We start from the raw sequence: 26,929 nt of genomic DNA, 5'->3' as shown, positions 1-26,929 counted from the left end.
TGGAACTGTATACAAAAGAAAAAACTAACACCTAAATGCAAATTTTAGCATATAATGAACAATTAATTTGTTCATTATATGCTGAAATTTGCATTTAGGTGTTAGTTTTTTGTTTACTATGGGTATTCACAGTGGTGGCACATTTCAAAAATCTTGCGGCATAGTGGTTGAGAATCACTGGCCTAATCACATGTGTATGGCTCACTGAAGAGTATCTTTACAATCATAGTGTATAATATTATGCTAAGTAACATTATTATGACTATTATAGTAGATTAGTTGTATTATAATTTTCAGCAAGTAATATGCATAATAAACATTATTATATAAAATTTTAAAATATATTAAAAATCTAATCTTTGAAACCAACATTTTATTATAATTTTATTTCTCTAAAATATTCCCCATCATAATTAATTAAAAAATATAAATCAATGCTATTTTTAACTTGTGCAATTTCTTTGAAATTTCCAAATATTAATTCATATAAATACTTATAAAATAAACAATGATTAAGATTAAAAAAATATAGATTTCATAAAGTAATATGCTAATGTCATCTGAATACAAACGTGTCTTTGATCTAAAAATATTTTTGATGATAATGCAATTTCTAATTTTATCCATATAAACAGAAAAAAGTTCAATTACAAAATTGCAAATCAGCAATAACTCTCTTAAAAATCAACATTTGTGTATTTTAGCTACAAAAATTTTGAGAAAATGTTCGTATTTTTGAAAATAGAAGTATGAAACGATATTAAAATGAAATCAATAATGCACAACAACAGTAATGAATATCAAAAGAATAAAAGAAAAATAAAAAATATTAAGTATGCTTTACACATACTTTGATTATATAGTATACAACAGGAATAAGCAACCTTTTTCTACGTAAGGGCCGCATTTCAAAACTTTTGAACTGATGCGGGATCGCACACAAGAGAAAAGAGGGGGGAACTGTCGGTAAATCACAATTCTTAATTCATATATAATTATAAATTAGCATAGGTATACTTAATATAGCTTCTGGCACCGATCTAAACGTAATATATCGGAAATATTTGGTTAAATATCAGTCACTACTAGTTTTAAATTAGTTTCAATGTGTCTGTTAGCCGGTTTCTTGTTTTAATTTTTACTAAATTCATTGCGAAAAAACTTTTCACAAATATAAGTTGTAGAAAATAACGTTTGAATTTTTGTCGAATATCTCATTAAGCTGGGAAATTGATATTTTTATTCATACTTTATGCCACGCGGGCTGCAAAAAATATTACTGCGGGCCGCGAGTTGCTCATCCCTGGTATACAATATCTATTAATTCAATTGAAGGTATGATATCATATCACACAGCCATTCAAATTCAAAATTTTTCGTCATCTTCAGTGAATATATTTTACAGATTTATATATATTTTTTAATATTGTAGAAAAAATGTTATCTGAAAAAAATTCTTTATGCTGTTTTTTAATATTATTATCTAAATTTTTTAATGTTTATTGTGTCAGTATAGTCAAGCTCAAGTTTTCTGTTGTGTAAATACTTTAAATCTATACTGAATGATTTTTTTCTTATCTGTTTTTAGAGCTTGATACCATTTTACAATAACTGTAAAAAAGTATAAAAAGAAAACCATTCATTAAAGAATTCTTAAACTTATAACTACAAGAAGCATGTAATAAATTAGAATGTTAGAATTTAATGTACTTGTTAGAATTTGACATGGCGTTGGGAAAATCTGCATTTAGCAAGGGTGCCTAGAATCAAAAAAGTTTGGGATCCACTGCTTTACAACATTAAAATTTCAATTTTTGTGTTATAATTAACTGCTTTTAAGATATATAATCTCTTGCTGGTTGGATGGCTGAGGTAGTAAAGTATCAACCTGCCAGTTTGGGAGACGTGGGTTCAAATTCAAACGAGAAACATCCCAGAAATTCATGGATGGTCTGTCCCAAATATGTTGGTCCCATGCTTCACCACCCAAACCCATGATGGACCTGGAAAAAAATCCTCTTAGTGTTGAGCTGAAAGAGTTTAGAAAAAAAGCTATATAGTACCAAAATTTGTTTAAGAAACAGTCTAGTTAAATTGAGGAAACTTGATTTAGTAGAATGACTAACAGTAGTTGGGCTGCAATTTGAAAAAATTGTAGACCTATAAACTCCTACTATTGTCTGTCAGTCTGTCTGTCTTTTCTTAATCTCAAGAATAAAGTTAAATAGATGAAAGATGAGACCAGATATGGAAACCTTAGGAACAGGCGGCCTTGATTAACTATATACAAACTTTCAATGTAAACTGTAAGTCACATCATTTCAATTCAAAAATTTTACCCTGAAAGTTGTTAGGTAGATGACTGGCACAAATTTATTGTTAAAGGTAAAGTATGATGTACAGGGGCAAGCCACTACTAATTTGCGGTGGAGAGAATATATTTTAAATTAAATAAATTTAAAATATGATTAAAAATTGCTGCCCAGCATTGAGACAATGCCACAATAAATAATTTTCATATACTTTAATTTTTTGCTTAAGTTACCTAAATACTCCAATTCTATATTATATATATGTATGTATGTATAAAGCTAAATCCAAATTACATATTAGTACTCAATCTTCCTTACACACCGGTGATTCAACCAAAAAAATACACTTACGTAAAGCCAGATAACCGGAGTGGTTAGTATTCGGGTCGCAAACGTTTTCGTAGCCTCTTCTAGGCTCTTCTTCAGGCTTAGTAGTAATAAATTCGAATATATATACGAAAACGTTTGCGACCCGAATACTAACCACTCCGGTTATCTGGCTTTACGTAAGTGTATTTTTTTGGTCAAATTACATATTAGTTTTCCAAACATATATGACAGGGATGGGCAAGCAAGAGTTCAGTGAGAGCCGAAATGTAGGTTTTGCAAAATGCATGGGAGCCGCAGTTCTGTACTGCGTATGTGGCGGATAGTATGATCGGGCGTGCGATTTTATTATATAATATAAATATAATATAAAACAAATATTGAATTTTTTTAATAAACATATTTTCACAAAATTATAAAAATAAAATTGTAAAAATAATAATAAAAAAACAGAAATTAACACTTTTAGCAAGAGCCACACGTACCTCAAAAAGAGCCGCATTTGCCCATGTCTGATATATGATAATCCATAATTTATAAACATCATAACTCTTAAAGTAATCAATTTATTTACAATATTTTAGAGAAATAGTTATATAAAATTTGTGCTTTAATAATTAAACAATAAAAGACAATTTTATTTATAGCATTTCTCTCAGTGTTTTAAATGATAATACCTACTTATACTTTTTATCACAAATGATCCAAATATGTTCAAGTGATTTATTCTTCCAGTAAAACCTTTACATTTATTTTTTTTTTAAATTTGTCCAGAGCTTATAAATAATTTCTACATGTCTATAATCTATAGAATTAACAGCCAAAAATCGAAATACTTATTATATATCAGGAGTAGCCAAACCTTGTCACGATAGGATTTGTACACTGCCTATCAGAAACACATGAGAGCTGCATCCTCTAATGGAATACTTATGAAAGCCACATTATTTATTTATATTACACTTGTATATAGTTAAAATTTATGATTATCATTGTTATATAGTAAATATCATTGTTACTTTACTTTACTAGTACTTTATGACTGACTAGGTAAACAATAATTTAACTCTTTTGACTTTATGAATGTAACCTTGAACAGGCAACTGAAAGCTTAGGGTGAGTTGCAAGTTACACTTACAATCCCTGCATATACTATGCTATACAATAGTCAGAAAACTTACAAAAATATTATATATGTGTAAGTAGTATGAAGTTTATAAAAATAAACTGTATAAGTACAGTGGAATTTGGTTAACTCAAATTGGTTGAGAAAAAATTTGCACTTTGTGTTAAAAAGTTTTATGTAGGGTCAGCTAAAAATCAAGATTTTGTGCATTGTTTTATTGGTGTCATAATATGGGTCTTATTACATAGAATTATTGTATCAATGTAAATTTCTTAGTCCAGAAACTCAAAAATGCTTAACCAAATAGTTAAATAAGCTACTAAGAAATGCTTTCCTGAATGATTGATCAGTTCACTCCTAAGTATTTACTTAGAATTTTTTAAATTGTGATATTTTACACCTAGGATTGACCTTTTTTTCTTTTTTTATCACAAACGTATTACTCTTTATAATTCTTATATTTTTAAATTTTTGCTACAAAGGTTAAAATTTTTACTTAGAATCAGACTATAATCATTTTTTAAAATTAATTTTTCAAACATCCATTTATTTATTACATCAGCTAGCCAGAGAAATCCACCAGCAATCAAATAAAACAAAAACACCGTTCAGAAAAAAAAAAAAACCGGTTCTGAATGGCAGTTACAGTATAGATACTATAACTGCCAAGCATACTTGTTTTCAAGGCCAAGTTTTGGTCAACGTATGATGAAGTTGCACATGACAAATATAGTTCATTAGTTTTTATACTTGTAGAATAGGCTGGGAACATTGAATTTTCTGTTGTTTGTTAATAATGGAATTTGGAGGTCCTATGGAAATTAAGAAAAAGTCTGCCCAGGTGAAAAAGGGACACATGCTCCATATTGGAATCCCTCTAATACAGTGGTTCCCAACCAGTGGTCTGCAAGAGCTAAAATATGGTCCGCGAAAGATTTAAAACTTTTATTAATTTTGAGTTATTATTCCCACATTGATACAAATTGAATTTAATTTTTACTAAAAATGATATGTTTTCTATTATAATAGTACTGTTAAAGCATGTTACTCTTGAGTTTAACAATTACTTATGTTAAGTTTTGATTAAAGTTTATTTTTAGATTGACACAGTTTATTTTTCTTAAACCTTGTAGTCCCTGCTAGCAACAATGAAATCAAAGTGATCCCTGGTCCAAAAAAGGTTGGAAACTGCTGCTCTAACACATGCTGTCTGGAAGCCACCTCCCTGCTTACCTTCACTTGACACCAGTGGCATAGCGTAGTGGAGGCGGCAGGGACCGCCCGCCCCGGGTGGCACTTCTAGGGGGCGGCAAAATTTCACAATAAATAATAATATCTTGTAAAAATACCTAAATAAGGGGGCGGCAAAATTTTTCTCGGCCCCGGGCGGCTGACACCCACGCTACGCCACTGCTTGACACTGTTTAGTTTTAGTCATACATGGTTCCTGCACTTTATAGAAAGTTTCTGATTAGTTTATTCGATACATGAACATTATTTTATTTAAATTAAAATTCCAGAAAGTTTACGAAAATGCTATATCAAAACCCCATTTGAGTTAACCCTTTGACTTAACCAGTTTGATTTAACATGTAAATCCCTATGCTAGACAACGGGAGAAAGAAAATGACTTCGAGTAAATGCAATTTCAAGTTATCCCAGTTCGAGTTAACTTATGATCCCTGCTTATACTATACTATGTAATACATTACTTCACATGACGATCATGAGTCACAGTTTGGCCACCGTAATTATATATTAATTTTAAAATGTATAAAGTATTTCTTAATGATACGGAATTTATAAACTAGCAGTAAAAATTATCATAGATTTTACTAAAAAACTATATCTCTCTTATTTCTTGATATTTATCAAGAGATAAGAAATAAATTTGATAAAGAACAAAAAGATGCCATTTTAGAAAACATTTCGTTTAAATGTAAGAAAATTACTTTTTTATCGGTTTCACTAAAGCAATGTAATTTGGCCACAAGTTGGTACTTTTTTGCGTTATCATTAATTTGTTCGGCAATGGCTTTAGCATTTCCCGTTTCACTACCATAAATCAAAAGAAAACATTCCGAGTCTTCTTTACCTGGCATTTCTGTAAAAATAAATAATATATATTACTCAAAATTTCTAAATTTAAACTTTATATCTTATATTAAATATATAAAATCATTAATTATATCAATAATATATTCAAAATGACACTTATGACTTGTAATAGTGAAATTTTATTATCATAATTTTATGCCTACTCTATTTCGTCAAAATTAATTTGTATAAAAATCAAAGCTTATATAGTTATATATAAAACTGTGATCAAACCAATGAAATGCAGCAAGTCATTACAAACATATCACATACTATTATTTAAATATTATATAGCCCATTTTTCTGATGTTAAATTAGTTAATAAAAACACTTAAATTATTTTTTATTTTTGAAAATTACTTGAAAAATCAATGAAAGTACTTGAGTTTAAATTCATTTTGTTTGATCTTTTTTCAATTTAACGGCTGAAAAATGAGTTATACAGTATAAAAACATCTACAAGATTTTATCTCAACAAAATAAACATAACTCAGATCAACTAATAAATCATTGATTCACTAAAATCATGTTCTTTAAAACAAGTTTGTTTCTGCTTATACTATCCTTCTCTATCTTCCTAACAGTGAATAATAAATACATTTAAAATATAAGCAGAAACTCCAGCTATACCTTAAAATATGATATCTTTCAAGTAATCTAGCACCTGCATAAATGTTAAAGGAGAACTGGAAGGGCCATCTCATTGCACTAAGACTACAGTATAGTTGCTTCAATGCAAAAAGCAAAGAAGAGAAACAAAAAATAAAGTAAAATCTTGCTAGGAACAATGGGTTCCTCCTGTGATTTGCTTTATTCTTTATTGTTATTACATTACACAATAAACTGAAGCTTGTATACAACATTATCCAATTTCTGAGCATTTCTGAAACTCTCTTGTAAACTCAATCTCATAAAAAGACACACGCTTATCCATTATTTCTCATTGTCAGAATTTGTCCCTTATTCCAACATAATCCAGTCATTAAAGTGCTACAAAACATCTATTTACCTATCAACCAATGATTCTAAATAAAAATAAAATAAAACTGTTGAATAAGTCATTCATCAATATAAAAGGAACTAATATGAAACGAGAGAAGCAAATACATAAATTATGAGATGTTTTTTTATTTAATGGTAAGAAGATAAAAAGCTAATTAAGATAATAAACAACCATAAACTAGTAAAAAAATAAAATAAAATTGTGATCAATTATGGAAGGAGTTGTAATGTAAATGTAAAAGTTCACTAAACGGCATGATGACATTATAACAAATCTTGCTAGGAAACTATTTCTAATAAATGAATACACATTATGAATGATGCAAAAAGAAAAAAATGGAAACAAATATACAAGCTCTACAGATCAAAGTATACGAGAATTTCTATCTCATGATTAGAATATTTAATTGTTGTAAATATCGGTCAAAACTCATATTAGATCTTTTGTCGTGATAAAATAAAAGCAGTTCATTATGAGGATTTTAATTTTTAAAGAACACTCTAAAGAACACTTTAAAGAACACTTTAATTTCTAAAGAACAAAATTTGTACCAAATTCATTAAAACATAATTTAAAATCAGATAAATACTTTTTAATATAATACAATTAAAAAATAAAGCAAATGTGAACTATAGCCAACTTCAATACAAAATTATAACTTTATTCCTTTCTCAGGTTGAAAAAAGACAACGTATTAGAGAATGTTGAGATGAAAAACATTCCCACCTTAAATTACACCAGCAAGTATTACTTAGCGAACAAGAACATTTTTGACAGCTGACGGGTCATCGGTTGTCGAGTAAATTAAAGTTGTATAAGGCACGAACACAATTCACTTCAGCAAAATGCTACATTGTTTGATCAGACAGAATGCTTAATTAAAAATTTCATTTTAAAAAAATGTAATAAATATAAATGTTGCTAAAAATAATGCTTTAAACAGAACAAAAATAAAGATTTATTTTTCATTATTGTCATTTTTTCAAAAACCTAATAATACATATTCATATTAGCACTAATAATCTATATGCGTAACATTTTTAATAATATTTTAGTAATTAATTAAATTGTCTGTAAAATATAATATAAACAAAAAATAATCAACTTTGAAAATTTTTATTTATTTATTTTTGAAATATTGTTTCATTGATTTTACTTGTTTAATAATTTTAAAATGATATATCTTTTACTGTACTCCAAAAACTAGAAAAACTCATGTAAATGATGACCAGCACCCAAAATCAACACAAATTAACTTAAAATAGTAATTTAACCGATGTTTTCTTCTATTTCTGACATCTTCGGGTAAAATTTGTTCCGTTCTTTATGTATTTTACCTGATGATGTCAGTTAAAATAGACAAATCATTAGTAAAATTACTATTTTGAGTTAATTTTTTAACTATTAATCCTCAATAATGAACATTTAAATTATATATTAATTAATAAAAATGTCTAATTATTGTTATGATTTTTTATAAGCAATATTGGTAACTGAATGAAAGTTTTGTATCTCACGTATTAAATATATAAATATAATAAAATTTACTCATTCATTATAATTATCAAACTTAAGATTATAAAACATATTACTTAATTAAATTTGAAGTGAAAAAATATTCCAATCTTCTATGTGAAAAGTGTTGGTGCGATATGTCAACATCATCAAAATATTTTCTCCTCTTACCCATTTTAATTATAATAAATATAATTGTTGTTTTTCTTTATAAATATAATAAAGTGATTTCTAATTTTAAAACATTAATTGACGCATTTGTTCGGCATAAACGACTTTTTTAACGTCAGAATCTGAAGTAAGATCATTTGTTTATTTTATCGCGATTGTTATCTACAGTAAAAAGTAGACTTACAAGTAAATAGACCCCTTTGCTTAAAAAATATTTATAGTTTTTTTAAAATTCAAAATATTCTTATCAAATCTGATAGATGTAAGTTAAATTCTAGATCCAAGTTATTTTAAAATGTCTTAAAATTAAATAAATATTATAAATTTATTATACAAGCCTTTGTATAACATAGGAAATGAATGAATATTTAAATTATATATTTTTTTAATGCATTTTTTCTGCTAGATCACAAAATAATTCAAATCATTTTAATAATTTTATATTACTATTCAGCAATATTTTAGTAAAAAGTTAATCCAAAAGCAATGCCATAATTAATTAGAAATATATTATATTATATAGTAATTATTTGAAAAATTCAATTTGTTTTTATTGACAATTTCTTAACCTTACAATTTGATTTTTCATTATTTGGATTTTTATTTAAAGATATTTTAAGGTTAATGTTACCTATGGTAGCGAACGCAGCAGCTCGTCTCTGAAGCAGTGGAGATGCACGTTCTAACCTAACCTAACCTATTCTAATAAATTTCCATAATTATTGCCAACCAAATTATTAGAATGGGTTAGGTTAGGTTAGGTTAGGTTAGAACGTGCGTCCCCACTGTTTCAGAGACGAGCCGCCGTGTTCACTACCATAAGTAACATTAACCCATTTTAGTCTATATCATGATATATTCAATCTGATTATTGTAGTTTAAACTTTTTAGTTATTATAATAGACTTTTAATATATATCATTTTGAAATTCTTAATATTTTTCAATTTGTATTCATATAAAACATGTTTCTTGGTAAAATTCTTCAAAAGCATTTTTGCCAAATTGATAAAATTATTCCTTAATCATAAAACAATCGTAAATAAAATAAAACGAATTAATTATTTTATATAATAGACAATTCCGTATGCAAATAATTTCCAAGAAATAAAATATCACTCGTATACATTAAATAATAATAAATCTTAATGTTTTAGTGTCAATTATCTTTTAATACTGTATTTTTATGTCAAAATTTGTTGCTCTTAAGTTATAAAATTTAGAAATTTACTATAGTTTCTCTTAAAATAAAATAAATATATGTAATGATCTGTAAAATGTGGAGATGATACGGACCTATACCGTGGGAATTTTCAAATGCCGCAACCAAGATTCCAAATTAATCATTATCAATATCTGTTTGACATTTGTGTGTGAAAATCATTATTTTCTTAATACAGTATGGAAGCTAGCTAGCTGTTGATATTGTGATTTTTGTTCTGACAATACTATAACATTTCATAAAGCATCTTTGTTATTTACAATTTATAGTAATGTATTTTCACTAACTCAGTTCAAGGCTGTTGATGAAGTAAGCTGATTATTATGATTATTATTATAGCTGTTTAATATCATTTGAAAAACTGCACATTCATCTAGGCAATATGTAATATATTATCTCATTTTCTTAATATTTTATCAAAGTGCAAATGTTGTCATAAACATTGTGTTACTAGAGCTGATATTACTTTTCTTTCTTTACTATAAGACAATGAATTTCTTTCTAATCTGAAAACACAGAGAGACATGGGAAATTATACCATTATAATCATCTAATATCTATAACATTATTATTATTTGAGGAAAATTAAGATTTTTCTTTATAATATTCTTCCTCATATTACCAACTAAAGTTGACAGTTTGCTTCATTTAAACTTTTTTGTATTATTTACAAACCATTCAAAACAAAAATAATCTAAACTTTTACTGACAGTTTTTCCTTGAATAATAGTAATTTTCACAATAGTAATTTTCACTTTTCTCTATGTTTTTAAAATATTGGACAAAAAAATAAATTAATAAAACAAATTATTTTCATTCTTCTTGAGCAGCTACATAAAATCCTATATCCTTATTTTGTAGATCAGATCAAAAGCTATAAAATGGTATATTTACCATCATTGTAGCCTCGATAGTACCCAAGATAATATAACGAAAGATGAGAGAAAACACAAACTTTGACAAAATCAAACGCTTCATGTGCATCCTAGATTCAACAGATCAGCAGCCATCAAGCAGACTCAACAATTACTCAAAAATAAAGATCTAAAGTTGAAACTTTTCACAGAACTGTACATGGCTACAAGTATTTGCCTGATGTGATTCAGAGTTCGAAGACAGTATGGTGAGGAACAATGAAAGTTGATTGTGAGGGACAACCTTGACAGATTTACCAAAGCCAAATTTGCATTAAATTTGAGGACCAATCTGGATGTGGAAACCATTGCAACTTCAAGTAAACTCCTTTTGAAGTGATGCTTCGTTGGTTTCAGTTGATATTGAGCAGTTTCTCCACACAGATCTGAGTTAAAAGTGTCAGCAACTTTCAAAACCACAGAAATGTTGTGCATAATCTAGTATAACAAGTTGGTTAAGACCAGTAAGTCATGTTTACTTCATGATATTTTCTATAGCATTGGTTATCTATGTTCATGTAATTAATTTAGATCTGAATAAATGCATTTCATCAATGCCTTTTTTTGCACCTTTTTGTATACTTTTTCAGATGTTTTTCCCCCTTTTCCATTTATAATTTTACACCTTAAAATCCATTCTCTAATTATCAGAGCAGGGCATTTTAATAATTTCTAAGTATGACACAATATTTTTCAATGATAGTATTCATTACATTTAAACTTAAACCACAAAACTTGCAATCAAACAGTAGTTTTGGAGAATAAGCATTTAAAACAGTCATCAAGCTTAGGATTAGAACTTGACAATGACCATTTAAGATGATTAAAAACATGTTTCCAAAAGGGATTAAAGGGTTTTATGGTTAAAGTTGTATGTAACCAGTTAGGGATTACTAATAGAGTTTATATATTAAGAACTTGCTTAGATCAGACTAATACTAAAGAAATAAAAGTCTCTGTTGATAAACATTTATATTCATTAAAATTTAAAACTGGTAAAAAAAAATGTTTATATAATTAACATCCAAAAAAAATTAGTAATTAGTGTTTGAACATAAGTTACAAAATTATTTTTAAAAAAGCTTTTATTTTTTAGATAAAATAACAAATACATTTTCCATTAACATTTATTACATAAAATTAAATTTTTCATTTTTTTATTTTCTTTACCAGTTTCTTCAAGCAATAACTTGGCTATCATTTACCACATAATTTCATCATAGTATTGTTTATTATATTTTCATATTTTTGGTGCAAATAACTCTTAATAAGAATTAGTTGTTCGGTTTTCTATTTCTAAACCTATTTACTTTATCCATTTTACAAATATAATCTTACTTTTGATTCTTAGAAAAATATATGGAAGATGAGTTGTTTGCACTTAAAATAATACTTGGAGAATCAAACAAACAATGGATAAATATTAAATAATATCCAAAAATTTTAAATATAATTAAATAAACAAATCAATTTTTATTAATTAAAATAAATATACTAACAATATTTATAATCAGTAGTTAAAATGATCCATATAAAAATTTTATAAGTTTATATCAAATACAACAAATTGATAAGCATGAAAATAATAAGATGACAACATTACAAAAACACGTGTATTCTCGATTATGCAATAATTATATTCAAATATTTCGAAAAACAAATTACTTCCTACATGATAAAGTTTACTTTATAATATGGCCTATGAACTCTGAAAAATTAGTTATCTAAAGAACTATTTTTTTCTTTTGAATAATTATGAACAGCATCTACAAAAGTTTTCATGCTATCTACACTTACATCCGGATAAATACCATGACCTAAATTAGCAATATATTGTTGAGTACCAAATTCATCCAACATATTTTTAACAAATGTTTCGATATCTTCTTGAGATGAATACAGTGCACACGGATCTAAATTTCCTTGTAAAGAGACGTTCGGACCCACTTCTTCTCTCCCTCTCTTCGGAGATATAGTCCAATCCAAACCGACAACGTCGAATCCCGCCATTCCCAAATCTTTCAATGCGTAATGACAATCTTTTGCGTAAATAATAAGTGGTACTTGTTCGTGACCTTCGTCTCTTAACTTTTCTCTCACGCCACTCTGAATTCTTTTTATATAAGGCAATGCAAATATACCAAACTGTTCCGGTCCCAAATAACCTCCATTACTCTCAAATATCTGTAGCATCTGAGCCCCGGCCTTTACCTGACCAACCAGATAATTAATTATCACATCCGTCAAAATACCCAACAATTCGTGACTGGCTTCGGGCCACTGGTAGAGCCACTTCTTGGATTTCGACATGGTTTTAGAGCCACCGCCCTCTATCATGTAGCCCATGAGCGTCCAGGGTGCGCCACTAAATCCAATCAAAGGAACTCGGCCGCCGAGTTTATGTCTCGTCAACGTGATGGCGTCGAACACGTAACCGAGTTCCTTGTCGACGTCTACGGACTTCTTCAGAGCGTTCAGGTCTGCGGGACTAGCAAGAGGTTTGGGAAACGACGGACCCACACCGGGCAGCATCTCGACGGTCATTCCCATTGCTTGCGGAACCACTAGGATATCCGAGAAAATAATGGCTGCATCTAAATCGAATCTCTCTATTGGTTGAAGAGTAACGTCGCTGGCAAGTTCGGGAGTACGACAAATATGGAAGAAATCGAAATAATTCCTTAATTCACGGAATTCAGGTAGGTATCTACCTGCTTGTCTCATCACCCATACAGGAACATACTCCGTCTTCTCTCCTCTCGCAGCTCTTAATATAACGTCGTTTTTCAAAGCTGGAAATAAACTCTGAGGCATCTTGACGATAAAATAAAGCTAAATGAGAAACATTTAATTTATATGTAATAAGCTAATCTACCTTTTTATCACCGAAATCTATTACAGGTCGTCCATTCTCGTTTGGTGTGACATCACGTGTTACGTCACTGTAATATTTACAAAAAAAAATATTTTTTGTAAATATTTGAGATAAAGATATAAATTTTGTAATTATTAATATTTTTTAATTATTAATTGTAAGATAAAATCAATTATAAATCGATGGTTAAGAAATTAATAATAAAAATGTCGTGAAATTAGTTGGCAACAACTCTCTCGATAGCAAGATGGCGGCACACACGAAAGGTAGTTGTATGGACATGTGTCCTGCGAAAGAAAGACATTGGTAATTGTATTAATATAAAACGCCTCTATTTGATGTTAATTATTAAGTGAAAAGTAATGCCAAGTTGAGCTTTAATAAATCGATACTGAGAATTTTATTTTAATCATTTATACAGCATATAAAATTCAGTATATTAATTTAGCATACCCACTCTGGTTAATGTTACCCTTGGTGCCAAGATGGCGGCTCGTCTCTGATTCCAGCAAGGAAACAGTGAGACGCACGTCTCTAACCTAACCTAACCTAACCTAACCTAACCTATTCTAATAATTTGGTTGCTAATAATTATGGTAATTTATTAGAATAGGTTTAGTGATGTAGCTAAAATCCGTCGAGGCGTTCCGAGAGAATAGGTCCAAGTTAGATCCTACCTCGAGTGATAGCAGTTCCGATCTCACCCACGTGTTCCACGGCCTTTGTTCGTCGGACAAGATTAATGAGTAGACTGGTTCCTTGGAAACACTATACTTTATTTCTCCACGACCACGAACTATTTACAAAGGTCTAAGTTAAATAACTGTACAAATATGCGTTCATCGTCGAGGCTGACTTCGGAAGATTGGCGTAACAAAAGCGAAGGTCAGCGTACGAAAGCGTCTCTCCAAGTCAGTGTCCGAGGACCAAGTGAGGACAGAGGGGAAAGGTCAAGCGGTGGCGCCCTCTGCCCTACATAGGTTAGGTTAGGTTAGAACGTGCATCCCACTGTTTCCTTGCTGGAATCAGAGACGGGCCACCATCTTGGCACCAAGGGTAACATTAACCCATAAGGGTACCATGATCTCACCCTAGTTCAGCTCCGTGGAGATGGGCAATTATAGTTTGTAAAATGTATTTAGGGTCCCATGTACGCTTTACAAGGCCTCGTCTTACTGCTTGTTACTAATTTTTGTTTTATATTTGTCTCTAAATATATTGGACCAACAGCATCGAAATATCTTAAAGTAGCCCTAAGAGTGTGTATATAAGTATGGGCATGTTTAGTTTTTGCTAGCTTCCTAGCTCAGCAGACACCTAGCGCGGTCTGATGTGATATAAGCAAGCTCATCAAAGTATACAACAGATGAAAACAAAGTAGTGTTGTCTGGGTTAGTAGCAGCAGCTACAGCTATAATTTTCCAACTGAAGTTATTAGATTCAGTGTCTGAAGACGACAAATTATTTTTAGAATATGTGATGTCTGCAGTTGAAGCTGAGACGGACCCATCTAGTGGCGAGCGCAGCAACACAGTGGAAAAAGTGAAAGGTTATGTGGTAAGAGTAAGGGATTGGCGGGAAGGGGGGAACCCCCCCAAATTGTAGACCCTCCCTGTGCGATCAAATAATGTCTAATGAATAAGAATGTAATTCAAGAGGCCAATGTCTATTGACAGTTGAGAATATATTGTGTAGTCTCTACTTGTTATCAAATCAATCTCCATTTAGGTAAAGTACAGATCTGTGTCATTAATTGAATTAATGTTAATAACATAGTATGGTTAAAATTAACAAATTGCCTATTTTTTTGAACTTAAAGAAAACTATAAAGAATTTTTAAATGAAACTTTAAGCATAACTTATTTACACTATGAAACAGAACTATGAAAACTTTTAAGTATTTAACAAATTTTGTAAATTCTTAAATCTTTGTGTCAATTAAATATAATCACACTTTTATACTTTTATATTTTAAAGGTACAGTGGATCGGTTAACAAACAAATCAGATAACGAACACTTTTGCAAAAGATTTTTATGTTCGAATTACAAAACACCTCACAGAACAAACACAAAAACAATCAATGTAAAATAATGAATACAAATTGGTCTTCCCTTGTTTTCGGGCAACAATTTGAAACTTTTCAGAGTGCGGAAGACATTGACATCGACGCTCAACCCGGTATATACTGATTGAATAGTATTCCTCCTAACTTTGAAATTCTCTCTTGTAATTCCAGCCTTTTATTTTTCTGACAATTCTTTTATAGTATTCACGAGACTGTCGGGTGGGCATTCATTAAGGTTTGCGTTGGTTTTTATTTTTGAATGGTGATAGTATAATAGCAAAGGTAGAGAGAGAGCAGAAGATGTCTAATGTTGCTGGGCAGTATGGCTTGAACAGGTCTACAGTAGGCCACAGTTCAATGTTATCTAAGAAAGATACAGTATAATCAAGAAGATTCAAACAGCTAAAGGAGTAACAAAAATCACATCTGAGAAATAAAGAACATTGAAGAGCTCATAATTGAACCTGAAACAGATCTGACGATAGAAGAACGCCAAGAACTCTTGAATGAAGAACACCAGGAAACTTGGCGAGATATGTTTTCTTCTGAAAAAGAGGATTAATGCATATATATCTGCTATTAAACATCTTGTTTAATAGCAGATATATATGCATTAATCCAAAAACAAAGTGGAAGGATGTCAGAACGATGGTCTTAGAATGGCATCCAAGCCAGGTTGAGGTTAATTGGGGATCTCTACAATTACAATGCTATTAATTACGTCTGAAAAATCCTGAAGAGAGAAAAAGCAATCGACATTAGACAGATTCTTTAACCCCCACAAATGGAAAAAACATGACTAATAAAAATGCAAGACTGTGTATATATGTATTTTTATTATTACGTATAAATAAACGTAGTAAGAAAGTATATATTTTTTATTTTTTGGGGTGACCAGAACGAATTAATCAAATTCCCATAAAAATCTATGGTAAATCAATAATCGATTAACGAACAATTCAGATAACAAAGTCTTGAAACAGATTGTTTGTTAACTGATTACCCACTGTACGTTAATACATAATTGGATCACCATTAGCTTCTATATGATTAAATACTCTGTTTGCATAGAATTAATAAGTATTTGCAATTGTTCAATATCAATTGATTTTCAAGCATTGATTATTATCACTTTTAGATACTATTAATGCTTATTTTTAATATAAATGGACATGAACCCTATTGATTTTTGATGGGGTTTATGTCTGGATTTCTAGAGGCTAATTGATTTTTTTCAACCACAAACCACGTGAAAGATTTTTACACATGAATTGGAGGATTATCCTGTTGAAATTATGTCCTGTTAAATATTGTTAAACATTTTTATAATTCTATTTTATATCAATAGTGTAAATAAGTTACATTTTTAAAAATTCTTTATAGTTTTCTTTAAATTCAAAGCACAAAAAATGGCTCTAATAAATTAACAGATTGTACAATGATATCTGCAATTATATAATTCATATACAATGCTATGTAGCAACTTGACATGCATTTTCAGTTGCAGGTTAGCTGCAGGTCTATTCAATGTGTGCAGAAGAATAGCATGGAAAATATTGCAAAATTTTCTTCAGTACTTTGGAGTTAAACAAAAGAGATAGTATACTTTCTTGGTCAAACCCAAAACAGAAGTTTCAACAAGCCAGTATTATGCAAAAATGTTTGGTTTTCCTGGAGTCATAGATGGGAAACATAGCTATTAAAGCCTTGGGAATGACCATTCATCATATTGTCAGAATGGGGCTAGAACAAAATTGAAAGCAATTAAAAAGTCATTAATTTTGATAACAGGCCAATAGGGAACAAGTGATCCATATAACACAGTCACTTGCAAGTGTTAATCCATTGTTCTTAGACGCAACAAGACAGACAATGAGTCAAAACGTAACAGCACAAAAATGTAACTAGTTGATTAATTATCCCAAAGGATGTACAAACACATTGAAAAGTTTTGCATGTAATACATGAGAGGCCTGACAATAGTATGAAAAGTTCTCCTTTGTTACAAAGATTAATATCTGTATTTAAAATTTTCAATATTTATTAATTATATTTTATTTATAATGAATAATCAAAATTAAATTATAGGAGAGAAAAACAGGGTTTACTTCATCAGTTTGAAGTATGCGAAGGAACAGAACATTTACAAAGGTAATTATTAATTACATAACAATGTTTAAAATTAAAATATTATAACTAATAGTGAATAACTTTCAGGCCTAAAGCAGACAGTAAAAAAACAGTTAAAGAATTCAAAAGATCGGCAGCGGGTCAGAAGACACCGAAACCAGAAGATTTAAGACCATTTCCTGTACTTTTGGTGACTGTTGATTATTTATTAGAAAAGTATGGATAAATATATCTATCTATATATATATATATATATATATAACCCATTGAACGTGTGTCTGTCCGTGTACCATTATGCCAAAAACAGGCACTAGAGGCGCCCCTATTGTGTGTCATATTTCAAACGTTTAAATTAACAATATAAAGTTTAGTTTTTAAGATAATGAATTGTATACATTTATATATATTAAGTGCATCAAACGTCCCTCATAGAAATTTGTAATGCTGCTAGAACACCCACTAGGGGACGTCTCAGGCTACTAGTATAATATAATACATTGGGAGTATTACTATAATGTGATTGAAATGAGTTCTAGAATTTTAAATTTTTTTACATAATATTTACAATTGTATTTATTCTATTCTGTATATTTTTTTTTGTTTTACCTGAAGATTATGATTATGGTTTAACATCAAAAGTACTTGTAAAATATATTTGTATTTTGAATTCAATTTTTATTTTTTAACACCATTAGACAGTATTTTACTTCTGTTTGATTTGTATCAGTGTATGCCTTGATATATTGCATTCTATGTAATCAATGAAGAAAAATGGTTGTGGAATGCTGCTCCCAAAGTTACTCTTCCAATGATGAAAACTCTTGATACATTTAATTGATCTTAATATTATTCTATTCAGATATTTTCTACACAAGTTTTATTATAAAATTATTATTATTTTTTTTTTTTTCAGAATTGCAACTAGAAACGATGTTTCGTGGTTTGTGGTTTATGAATTTATAACTGACAGGTTAAGGGCCGTTCGCCAGGATATGGTAATTCAACAAATGAAACCTGAAGAATGCATTCCTATTTTAGAGAAGATTATTAGATTTTATGTTTATTCTAGTTTTAAGTAAGTATTAATTTACATTATATCTTCTTTCAGAAACAATAAAAATTTAATTTCATTAAATAAATAAATAATCTTTAGATTATTTACATATAGATAAGACCATAAAATGTAATTTTGCTTATTATTCAATCATAATTATATTTTTTTAATGAGTTAATTTGTTTTTTGTCTAAAATTATATCATTATAAACTTAAAAGTATGTTTTTAATTAAACTACAGAAAATTTTTAATTTGGAGTGTATATAATATTTTAATATATGAGCAGTTTTATTAATAAATTATTTATGTTTGTATATTTTGAAACAATGTCTTCTTTTCTTTGATTAATGCATTATCACTACTAGGTGCATATACAGACATCGTTATGAAATATATACCAGTGACCACAACCTAGAAGATAACCAAAAATTGAATGGTAATTTGAGATGAGAAGTACCTTCAAGATAACAACTACTCTTCTAACCTGTTACCGGTGTGTATTCCCTCTTCTTCACACTCGTAATTAACCCAAAAATAGGTCTTTACAAACGTTTTCGAACCCTAAACGTCGGTTCTTCCTCAGGTAATACGAATTTCGTTTGAATTGCCGTTCGAATCACTTCAAATTTGCCATAAATATGTTCGAATGCACGTTTCCCGTTAACGTCTTAATGAGGCATGCGCATTTGGTAACCAACACGGCTATCATAAATTACAGTTCATAAGCACTTGCCATGCTAGTGATAGCGTAATCTCATCTTTATAATTGATGCATTGATTATCCTTAAGGTTGGCTAGGTATATTCTGGCTGCCTCCACCCATTTGATATGGTATGGGTGCCGTGTGGTGCGGATAATTCTGGATATTTTAAATTTCGGGTGTACATCAGGATCGGATGCGTATGTTGCCAGTGCTGTCGTGTTCCTTTGCCTCTGAATATCGGGTACAGAAAGCTTATTTGCAAATTAATACTTAGATACCACAACACAGCTCAAGACCTACCACAAAGGGAAGAAAGACTAGATATGGAGAAGATCATTCCAGTCATCTATAATCCTTATCTCGCAAAGCTATATGGCAAGATAGCAAAAACGAAAAACGTACGCATCGCCTACAGAAGATGCACAACATTATTTAACATCTTAATCAACGGAAAGGAGGAACCAGATAGAGATAAGCTGTCCGGGGTCTATGCCATTCCAGTTATAGATAGCAGATGTGACAAAAACCTTGTGTATGTAGGCTCCACCAAACGATCCTTAGAGATTAGACTTAAAAAGCACGCTGCAGATATTCAGAGGCAAAGGAACATGACGATGCTGGCAACATACGCATCCGATCCTGATGTACAGTACACCCCGAATTTAAAATATCCAGAATTATCCGCATCACACGGCACCCATACCATATCAAATGGCTGGAGGCAGCCAGCATATACCTAGCTGACCTTAAGGATAATCAATGCATCAATTAAAAAGATGAGATTACGCTATCACTAGCATGGCAAGTGCTTATGAACTGTAATTTATGATAACCGTGTTGGTTACCAAATGCGCATGCCTCATTAAGACGTAAATGGGAAACGTGCATTCGAACATATTTATGGCAAATTTGAAGTGATTCGAACGGCAATTCCGATGAAATTTGTATTGCCTGAGGAAGAACCGACATTTGGGGTTCGAAAACGTTTGTAAAGACCTATTTTTGGGTTAATTATGAGTGTGAAGAAGAGGGAATACACACCGGTAACAGGTTAGAAGAGTAGTTGTTACTAATTTCCAGTGTTGAGAAGGAGATTTGTACCTTCAAGATGTCTAGCATATGGATACAATACAGTTTATTTACAAAAACGTTTAAATCGAATTAAAAATATGATGTATTTTCGATTGTCATATTACAGGATATCCCGAAATGTAATGCCGACCGAAGAGGGGCTAAGGCCTGAAACGCATCTCAGCAAATAAGAAATTTCCCGAATAAAAGCTGATGATAAAATTGCCAAGTGTCTGTATATGCACCTAGTAGTGATAATGAATTAATCAAATAAATTATTTAGTTATTGATTTTAAACATTTTTTTGTGTAAAGAGAGAATTAAAGATGTGTTCATAGTCCTGTATGAATTATCAAAGTGAACCCAAACTTAATATGAATACACTCTCAAACAAACATTCATAATTTGTGGAAAAGTTTTAAGTTCAATTTTTGTCGTCAGGAATAAAATGAATTGGAGGTGAAATCACCATAAAATCATAAATGTTATATACTGTAATATTTCTGCTGATGATTTAATGAAAATAAAGTAGAGTGATTCATGCCATTCTTCAACATTTAAATGGCATGGCTCTTACCTGAGTATACCTTGCTTGGTGGTAAGCTTATCATCAATAAAGTAATGAAACTGCTGTGCTTTGCTGGAAGAATCCAAAGCACATAAGAAGTCCAAAAACAAATCTAAATCTTAGAGAAATTATTGATTTAAGAAACTGGATCTTTAGTAGTGAGATTAGGACAATTAAGCAAACCAGTTGCAAGCTGAAGAAGTTGCTACAGCCATCATGGAGCAAGATGTGGTTAACATGCCAGATCCAATGATACCTGAGCAATGTCAAATCAACTGGTTATACCCTACACAACTGTATGGAAGATTTTGTACAAACTTTGGCATTTTTTCCCTATAGAATAAATCACATTCAGTGATTGGATGCATTATATACAGACTCAAGCTGAGTATTTTTCTCCTAAATATTCTCTACAGGAGCACTATTTTGGAATATATTGAGTACAGTGACATCACATTGAATAGTCAACTTCATTTATGCAACTTTCGTGTTGTGATAACCGATTGAAGATGGCTGTGCTCATACAAAACATGAAGTATAAATTATTTATTAATATGAAAGTATGCTTTATAATTAATGTTAATCCTCTCACATACCTATCAACAACTGAAAACAGATATATGCAAAATATAAATTTAAGGATAAATTTTATTTACTCAAATGTTTTTAAGTTGTGGAAATATGCAGAAGCTAAACTAGCACCACTAACTACTTTCAGCAGCTGATAATTTGTCATTCAGCAGATTTATTGCTGTTACATAGAAGTTACTGCTACCGTACCTCCATTCAAAATAAAATTGTTGAATCTGCTGAACATAGCCATTGCTTCCTTGTGATACAGAAACTCAGCTGACATTTTTCTCTGGTATTTCTTGCTTGAATGGAGATGAATGATGGTCTTGGAAGATCTTGTAAAGCAATAAGGCTCATTTCTTTCTGAACAGTAATCCAGAATAACACATCACATAAGACAAATTAATGCAAACCAGTTGCATTTTGTTATGGAGAATGTCATTCAATAAATATTTTTATAGAATTTCTAAAAAAAAATGTATAAGTGGAAGACACATTGAACCATATCTATAATCTGTACCAAAATAAAAACTATTTAATCACATTTAACACTTAATGCTTTTTCTAATCATTCCATTTTTATAGACCATAACCTCATCCATATTCTTTGGTGACAAAAAAAATTGAACTTAAATACTTTTCCTGCAGATTACAAGTTCATATTTAAAAGAATATTTGTACCAAATGTGGTTAAATCAATATAATGAAATTTTTAGTTTATCATCATTAATCTATTAATAATAATGTAGATTACTACATAAATCACAATCTACATTTGATCCGCATCTCAATAACATCCATTTACAAGAGTGTTTGAAGAGACTTTTAGTAATTTATAATGAAGTTAATGAAAAAGAAATATTAAAAAATCGTGCCGAAATGGAAACAATTTATATTCTTCATAATCTTGGATCAACAGAAGCTCTAAATCATAGTTTGCATCTTCCATCTGACGTGAGGTAAAATTTTTACTCATTTTTGCCTTCATATTTAAATTTATTTTTATATATATGAGTGAAAAACAAGAACAATTATTATTATTAGATCAGATCCAAAAGTGAAGTTAGCTGTTGAAATTAGTTTAGCTTATAAACATTGGAATTTTATCAGAATGTTACGTTCATTCAGGAAACTTCCTTTCCTGATATTCTGTTCGGTATATCAACACTTAGAAAAGATTAGGAGGTAACTATAATAATTGTTAAATGATTGTCATTTGATAATTATTAATTTGCTTACAGATCTTATGATTATTAATGATTTTTTCTCTTAAATTTAGACATTCATTGGAAGTAATAAATGTTGCGTATAGTTCAAAAAATTGCCAGTTTCCTATCAGAGTATTAAAAGAATGGTTAATGTATAATGATGAAGATGCAGTTAAAACAGCATGTAATCATTATGGGATGTCTAATAATGGAGAATTTGTATGTTTCTTGAAAAGTTGTTATGATTCTCAAGTTAAGACTGTAAGTTAGTTATATTTATTTTTAATTATTATTAACTATATGGAAAATAATAGAAGTTATTCTGCTTACTTGTAGGATAATTGATTTCTAAAGAAGCAATTGTAATAATAAATAAATTATATTTACTATTTTAAACATTTATAAAAAGTTATTTATTCACATTTTGATATTTTAACTGTGTATAGGGAAAAAATCCTATTCTGCTCACCCTTTGTCAAAGAATCAATTACAAAGCAGTGGGAATTTACTTAATAATCAACATTTAGAAAATACATTTTCAATATATTAATAAGTGTTTTTTATAATTTTTGCATGAAATTATACAAAGTATCCTCCTTCCATTGTGTACATCATTGTATTCAGTTGGGGAGAGGTTGAGACATTATCAACATGGACTCTTTTAGTGGTATTAGTGACATATGAATTTTTTTCCATAATGAAATTTAAGACAATACAAACAATGTTTGAGTCCTTTTTCCTATTTACATCCTTTTATTCCAATCCAAGAACCACAAACAGCAGGTGACTTGAAGTAAAACTTCTAAAAATGGACTCAAACATTATTTGTATTGTCTTAAATTTCATGATTGAAAATAACTAAAATAATCTTGGGCTAATATGTACAATTATGCATATAGGAATTTATTTTCATAAGTGTATGTATTAGTCATGTGTGAATAAACTATCAGTTAGAAACAGTGGTGGCTCATGGTATCTAATGTGGGAGTATTTTCACAGGAGGACACACAACATGCAACCCTAATAGAATTGTTTTGCTTTTGTATAATGTTTTGATCAGCATTGCTGTTAATTAATTTCAAGTTTAATTTTAACTTAAAATTAATCAACACCAGTACTGATCAAAACATTATACAAAAGCAAAACAATTCTATTAGGAATGCTTGCTGCATGTCCTTTTGCAACAGCATCACCATATTAGATGCCACAAGCTGCATCTGGCTAGAAAATACTTGCAAAACTTTTTAAAGTTATTTCTTCAATATCAAGGGTTCCATGAAGAATTGTATGTGTATTTAAAGGGAGGCAATTTGCTAAGAGTACATCACTACCAAAAGGGGAGAGAGGGGGTTCAAAATTGGCTCAAAAACTGTACACACAATTAATGAATGACCCCAAATCAAAAATGTAATTTTAGATAGTAAAAACTTTTGAGACCAGTAAGGGGCGAGTGGGCGAGTTACACCTGAAATACAAGCTGAGCCATTTTAATGTTTACCCATGTTTACCCAACTGCAAGTTACATCTGTAACTTGCAGTTGAATTATTTACTTTTAACTTCAATAAAAGTTTCCCTCTCTTTCCATCTTTAAGCTGGATTTGACAGCCCATTGTTATGATCTTGTTAGTATAAATTGTTTGAAACAAATTTTACCAATAGTATATTATTAGGAATTGGTTATTCCTAATGGTCTATAAAGACCATTAGGAATAACTAATTTGCAAGTTACTGTAATTAACAACATAATGTTGCAAATTGGTAAGAGGGTCTTTCCCTTTCAGTTTCTCCAAGAAAGAATTTTTCAGAAATGAGTGGGATTTCTACAATCCTCCCTGAAATTTAGCACTGATTCTTGCATGATTACTAAATATGTATCATAAAATTATATCTTTACTATTTTTTATTTCACAAGCCTATTTTCAGAATTTTTTGAACAGTTTTGTATAATCATATATTATAATGTTGATAAGAAATCAAATATTTTTACTCTTGACAGTGAGTTTTTTATAGCTTGAGGACTTTACAGTGTGCATTGTTTTTTGTAAGTTCTCCAAAGAAAGCATTTTAGATTTTTGTTCTTTGGAGTAAATATTTTAAATGGCTTATTTGGAGATATAAAATCATGCAAATTTTATTTTTGTGGTGAAATCATAAATATAAAAAATAATTTAATTCTGTCAGTTATCTCAAAGACAATTATGTGCATCATATATATATAATGAATCTTTTCATATACTTAGTTTAAACTATTTTCCTTTCTTCTGTAGTAATTAATATGAAATAATAAATCATAATTTTTTTTTTATTTCCAGCTTCAACCTGTTAAGGAATATGTACTTCAAGAAAAAGCAAAGACAATTGATTTGGTTTCAGTGTTAAATGGAGTTTCTTGATTATTATTATACATAACAGTCTAAAATGTATATTGCTTTTCTTTGTATATTATTTTTATCCATTTTTCCTAAGATTTTGAATCTTTGATGTCTATTTAAAAAAATGCTCTGTAAGTATTTTATATAGAGTTAATTTTAATGTTAGCAACTATAATAAGTTATTGATCTTTAATAATTATTTTTCCTGTTTAATATTTATTTAAGGAAAAGAAAAGAAGCTGTAAATAATAATAAATCTGTACAACAAAAATTTAAATAATCAAATAGTACAGCCAGACTAACATTGTGCTACAATAATGCTAATTAATTAAGATATTAAGCAATGTGGACTAGAAGTATGTGGCTCAGTGGCGTAGCATAGTAGGGGCGGCAGGGATGGCAAAATTTCACAATAAATAATAATAATATCTTGTAAAAATTTGAAGCCTGTACAATACACAATAATGATGATTGTTCTTGCTGAAAAGTTCTTTAGAATTACTGTATATTTTAGTCTTTTAAATTGAGATACCTAAATAAGGGGCGGCGAAATTTTCTTCCGCCCCAGGCGGCTGACACCCACGCTACGCCACTGATGTGGCTAATTGAATATGACATGAAATGATGACTTAATTCACTAATTCAGATTGCATAATATCTCATTAATTAATTAGCCTTATTGTAGCTTGTTATGAATCTGGCTGTATTGTTTAATTAGTAATGTTTATTGGGTTGATTGTATATGTAATTAATATAAAAATTAAATATTTTTGTTTTTATTATTTCATATTAAAAACAAAAAAATAAATTCAAGTAAGTGGAAAAAAGTGACATGATAAATTAATCTATCATCACTGAGTTGCAAATCAATAGATACAATTCAATAATTGCATTTAATGATAATTTATTTGGACTCTTGTATCTTGTATATTACTTACTAGAACTACCCATCATTCAGTAATATACATGCCTAATTATTTTATTAAAAATATTAAAAAAACCATTTACAGCTTGGTGTATTGTTATATATAATAGTCTTGTTTTTATGTTAGAATGATACGTACTGTACATGTGTGTGTTTTTGCAAATGGAAAATGGTTAGGTTTAACCATTGATGCACTTGGAAAATTCTGATTATTAATACACTTACTAATATACTGAATTTCATAATAAATATAATAAATCTTGACAGGGGCCGTTCATAAATTACGTAAGAGCAATTTCAGCCATTCTTAGCCCCCACCCATCCCTGTGTAAAAAACCGTAAATTTTCTTTGATCCCCTCCCCTTCCCTATCTTACATAATATTTAGGCATGACTTTATAGAAAAATTTTTAACAAAAAAAATTCTTTTATGAAACCCTAAAAACCTTAGGTCCAACATATATAATTAGTCAATTAATATGTACTATTATTTATAAAAGACTATGTGAACAAATTTTAAAAATATAAAAATTTAATGAATTCGAATGAACAATTTATTTTAAGAACTTTATTTTTTAATTATTAACAATCTTTTTATTATCCTCATCATTAATCAATGTCATAATATTCATTTTTATATTAATTTTAATTTTCACAAAAGGACACAAAAAACTTTGACTGATCGACTAGCTAGTGC

General features: G+C 29.5%; 3 protein-coding genes across 3 annotated transcripts in view; 1 reads left to right on the top strand and 2 right to left on the bottom strand.

The window, feature by feature from the left end:
* Positions 1 to 13,641, bottom strand: part of LOC136975553 (methionine synthase reductase-like) — a 44,081-nt gene extending 30,440 nt beyond the window's left edge. Inside the window, exons 1-2 of the mRNA XM_067270625.1 lie at positions 13,561 to 13,641; positions 5,718 to 5,869 (exon numbers count right to left, since the gene is read on the bottom strand). Coding sequence (XP_067126726.1) covers positions 5,718 to 5,867 — 150 coding nt within the window. The 5' untranslated portion in view covers positions 5,868 to 5,869; positions 13,561 to 13,641. The remainder of the gene's footprint in view (positions 1 to 5,717; positions 5,870 to 13,560) is intronic.
* On the bottom strand, positions 11,753 to 13,616 carry Urod (uroporphyrinogen decarboxylase). The gene has a single exon (XM_067270626.1). The coding sequence runs from the start codon at positions 13,497 to 13,499 to the stop codon at positions 12,402 to 12,404; it is 1,098 nt and encodes a 365-aa protein (XP_067126727.1). The 5' UTR covers positions 13,500 to 13,616; the 3' UTR covers positions 11,753 to 12,401.
* A 159-nt stretch (positions 13,642 to 13,800) lies between the features above and the next one.
* LOC136975575 (SAC3 domain-containing protein 1) lies at positions 13,801 to 25,695 on the top strand. Its single transcript, XM_067270663.1, has 8 exons — positions 13,801 to 13,866; positions 17,716 to 17,778; positions 17,845 to 17,973; positions 18,671 to 18,832; positions 22,477 to 22,686; positions 22,772 to 22,912; positions 23,007 to 23,196; positions 25,249 to 25,695. The coding sequence occupies exons 1-8, from the start codon at positions 13,808 to 13,810 to the stop codon at positions 25,327 to 25,329; spliced, it is 1,035 nt and encodes a 344-aa protein (XP_067126764.1). The 5' UTR covers positions 13,801 to 13,807; the 3' UTR covers positions 25,330 to 25,695.
* The last annotated feature ends 1,234 nt before the right edge of the window (positions 25,696 to 26,929 follow it).

The sequence above is a fragment of the Centruroides vittatus genome, unplaced genomic scaffold, assembly GCF_030686945.1.
Source record: "Centruroides vittatus isolate TY-2023 unplaced genomic scaffold, ASM3068694v2 contig_375, whole genome shotgun sequence".
NCBI classification, from domain to species: Eukaryota; Metazoa; Arthropoda; class Arachnida; order Scorpiones; family Buthidae; genus Centruroides; species Centruroides vittatus.
The sequence above is the reverse complement of the archived record's forward strand: the minus strand, read 5'-3'. Positions and strand labels throughout refer to the sequence as shown.

Coding starts and splice junctions, on each gene's coding strand:
- Urod (XM_067270626.1), bottom strand. CDS start 13,499: ATGCCTCAGAGTTTATTTCCAGCTTTGAAAAACGACGTTATATTAAGA.
- LOC136975575 (XM_067270663.1), top strand. CDS start 13,808: ATGGCGGCACACACGAAAGGTAGTTGTATGGACATGTGTCCTGCGAAA. Junction 13,867..17,715: donor CCTGCGAAAGAAAGACATTG/GTAATTGTATTA, acceptor ATTAAATTATAG/GAGAGAAAAACAGGGTTTAC. Junction 23,197..25,248: donor ATGATTCTCAAGTTAAGACT/GTAAGTTAGTTA, acceptor TTTTATTTCCAG/CTTCAACCTGTTAAGGAATA.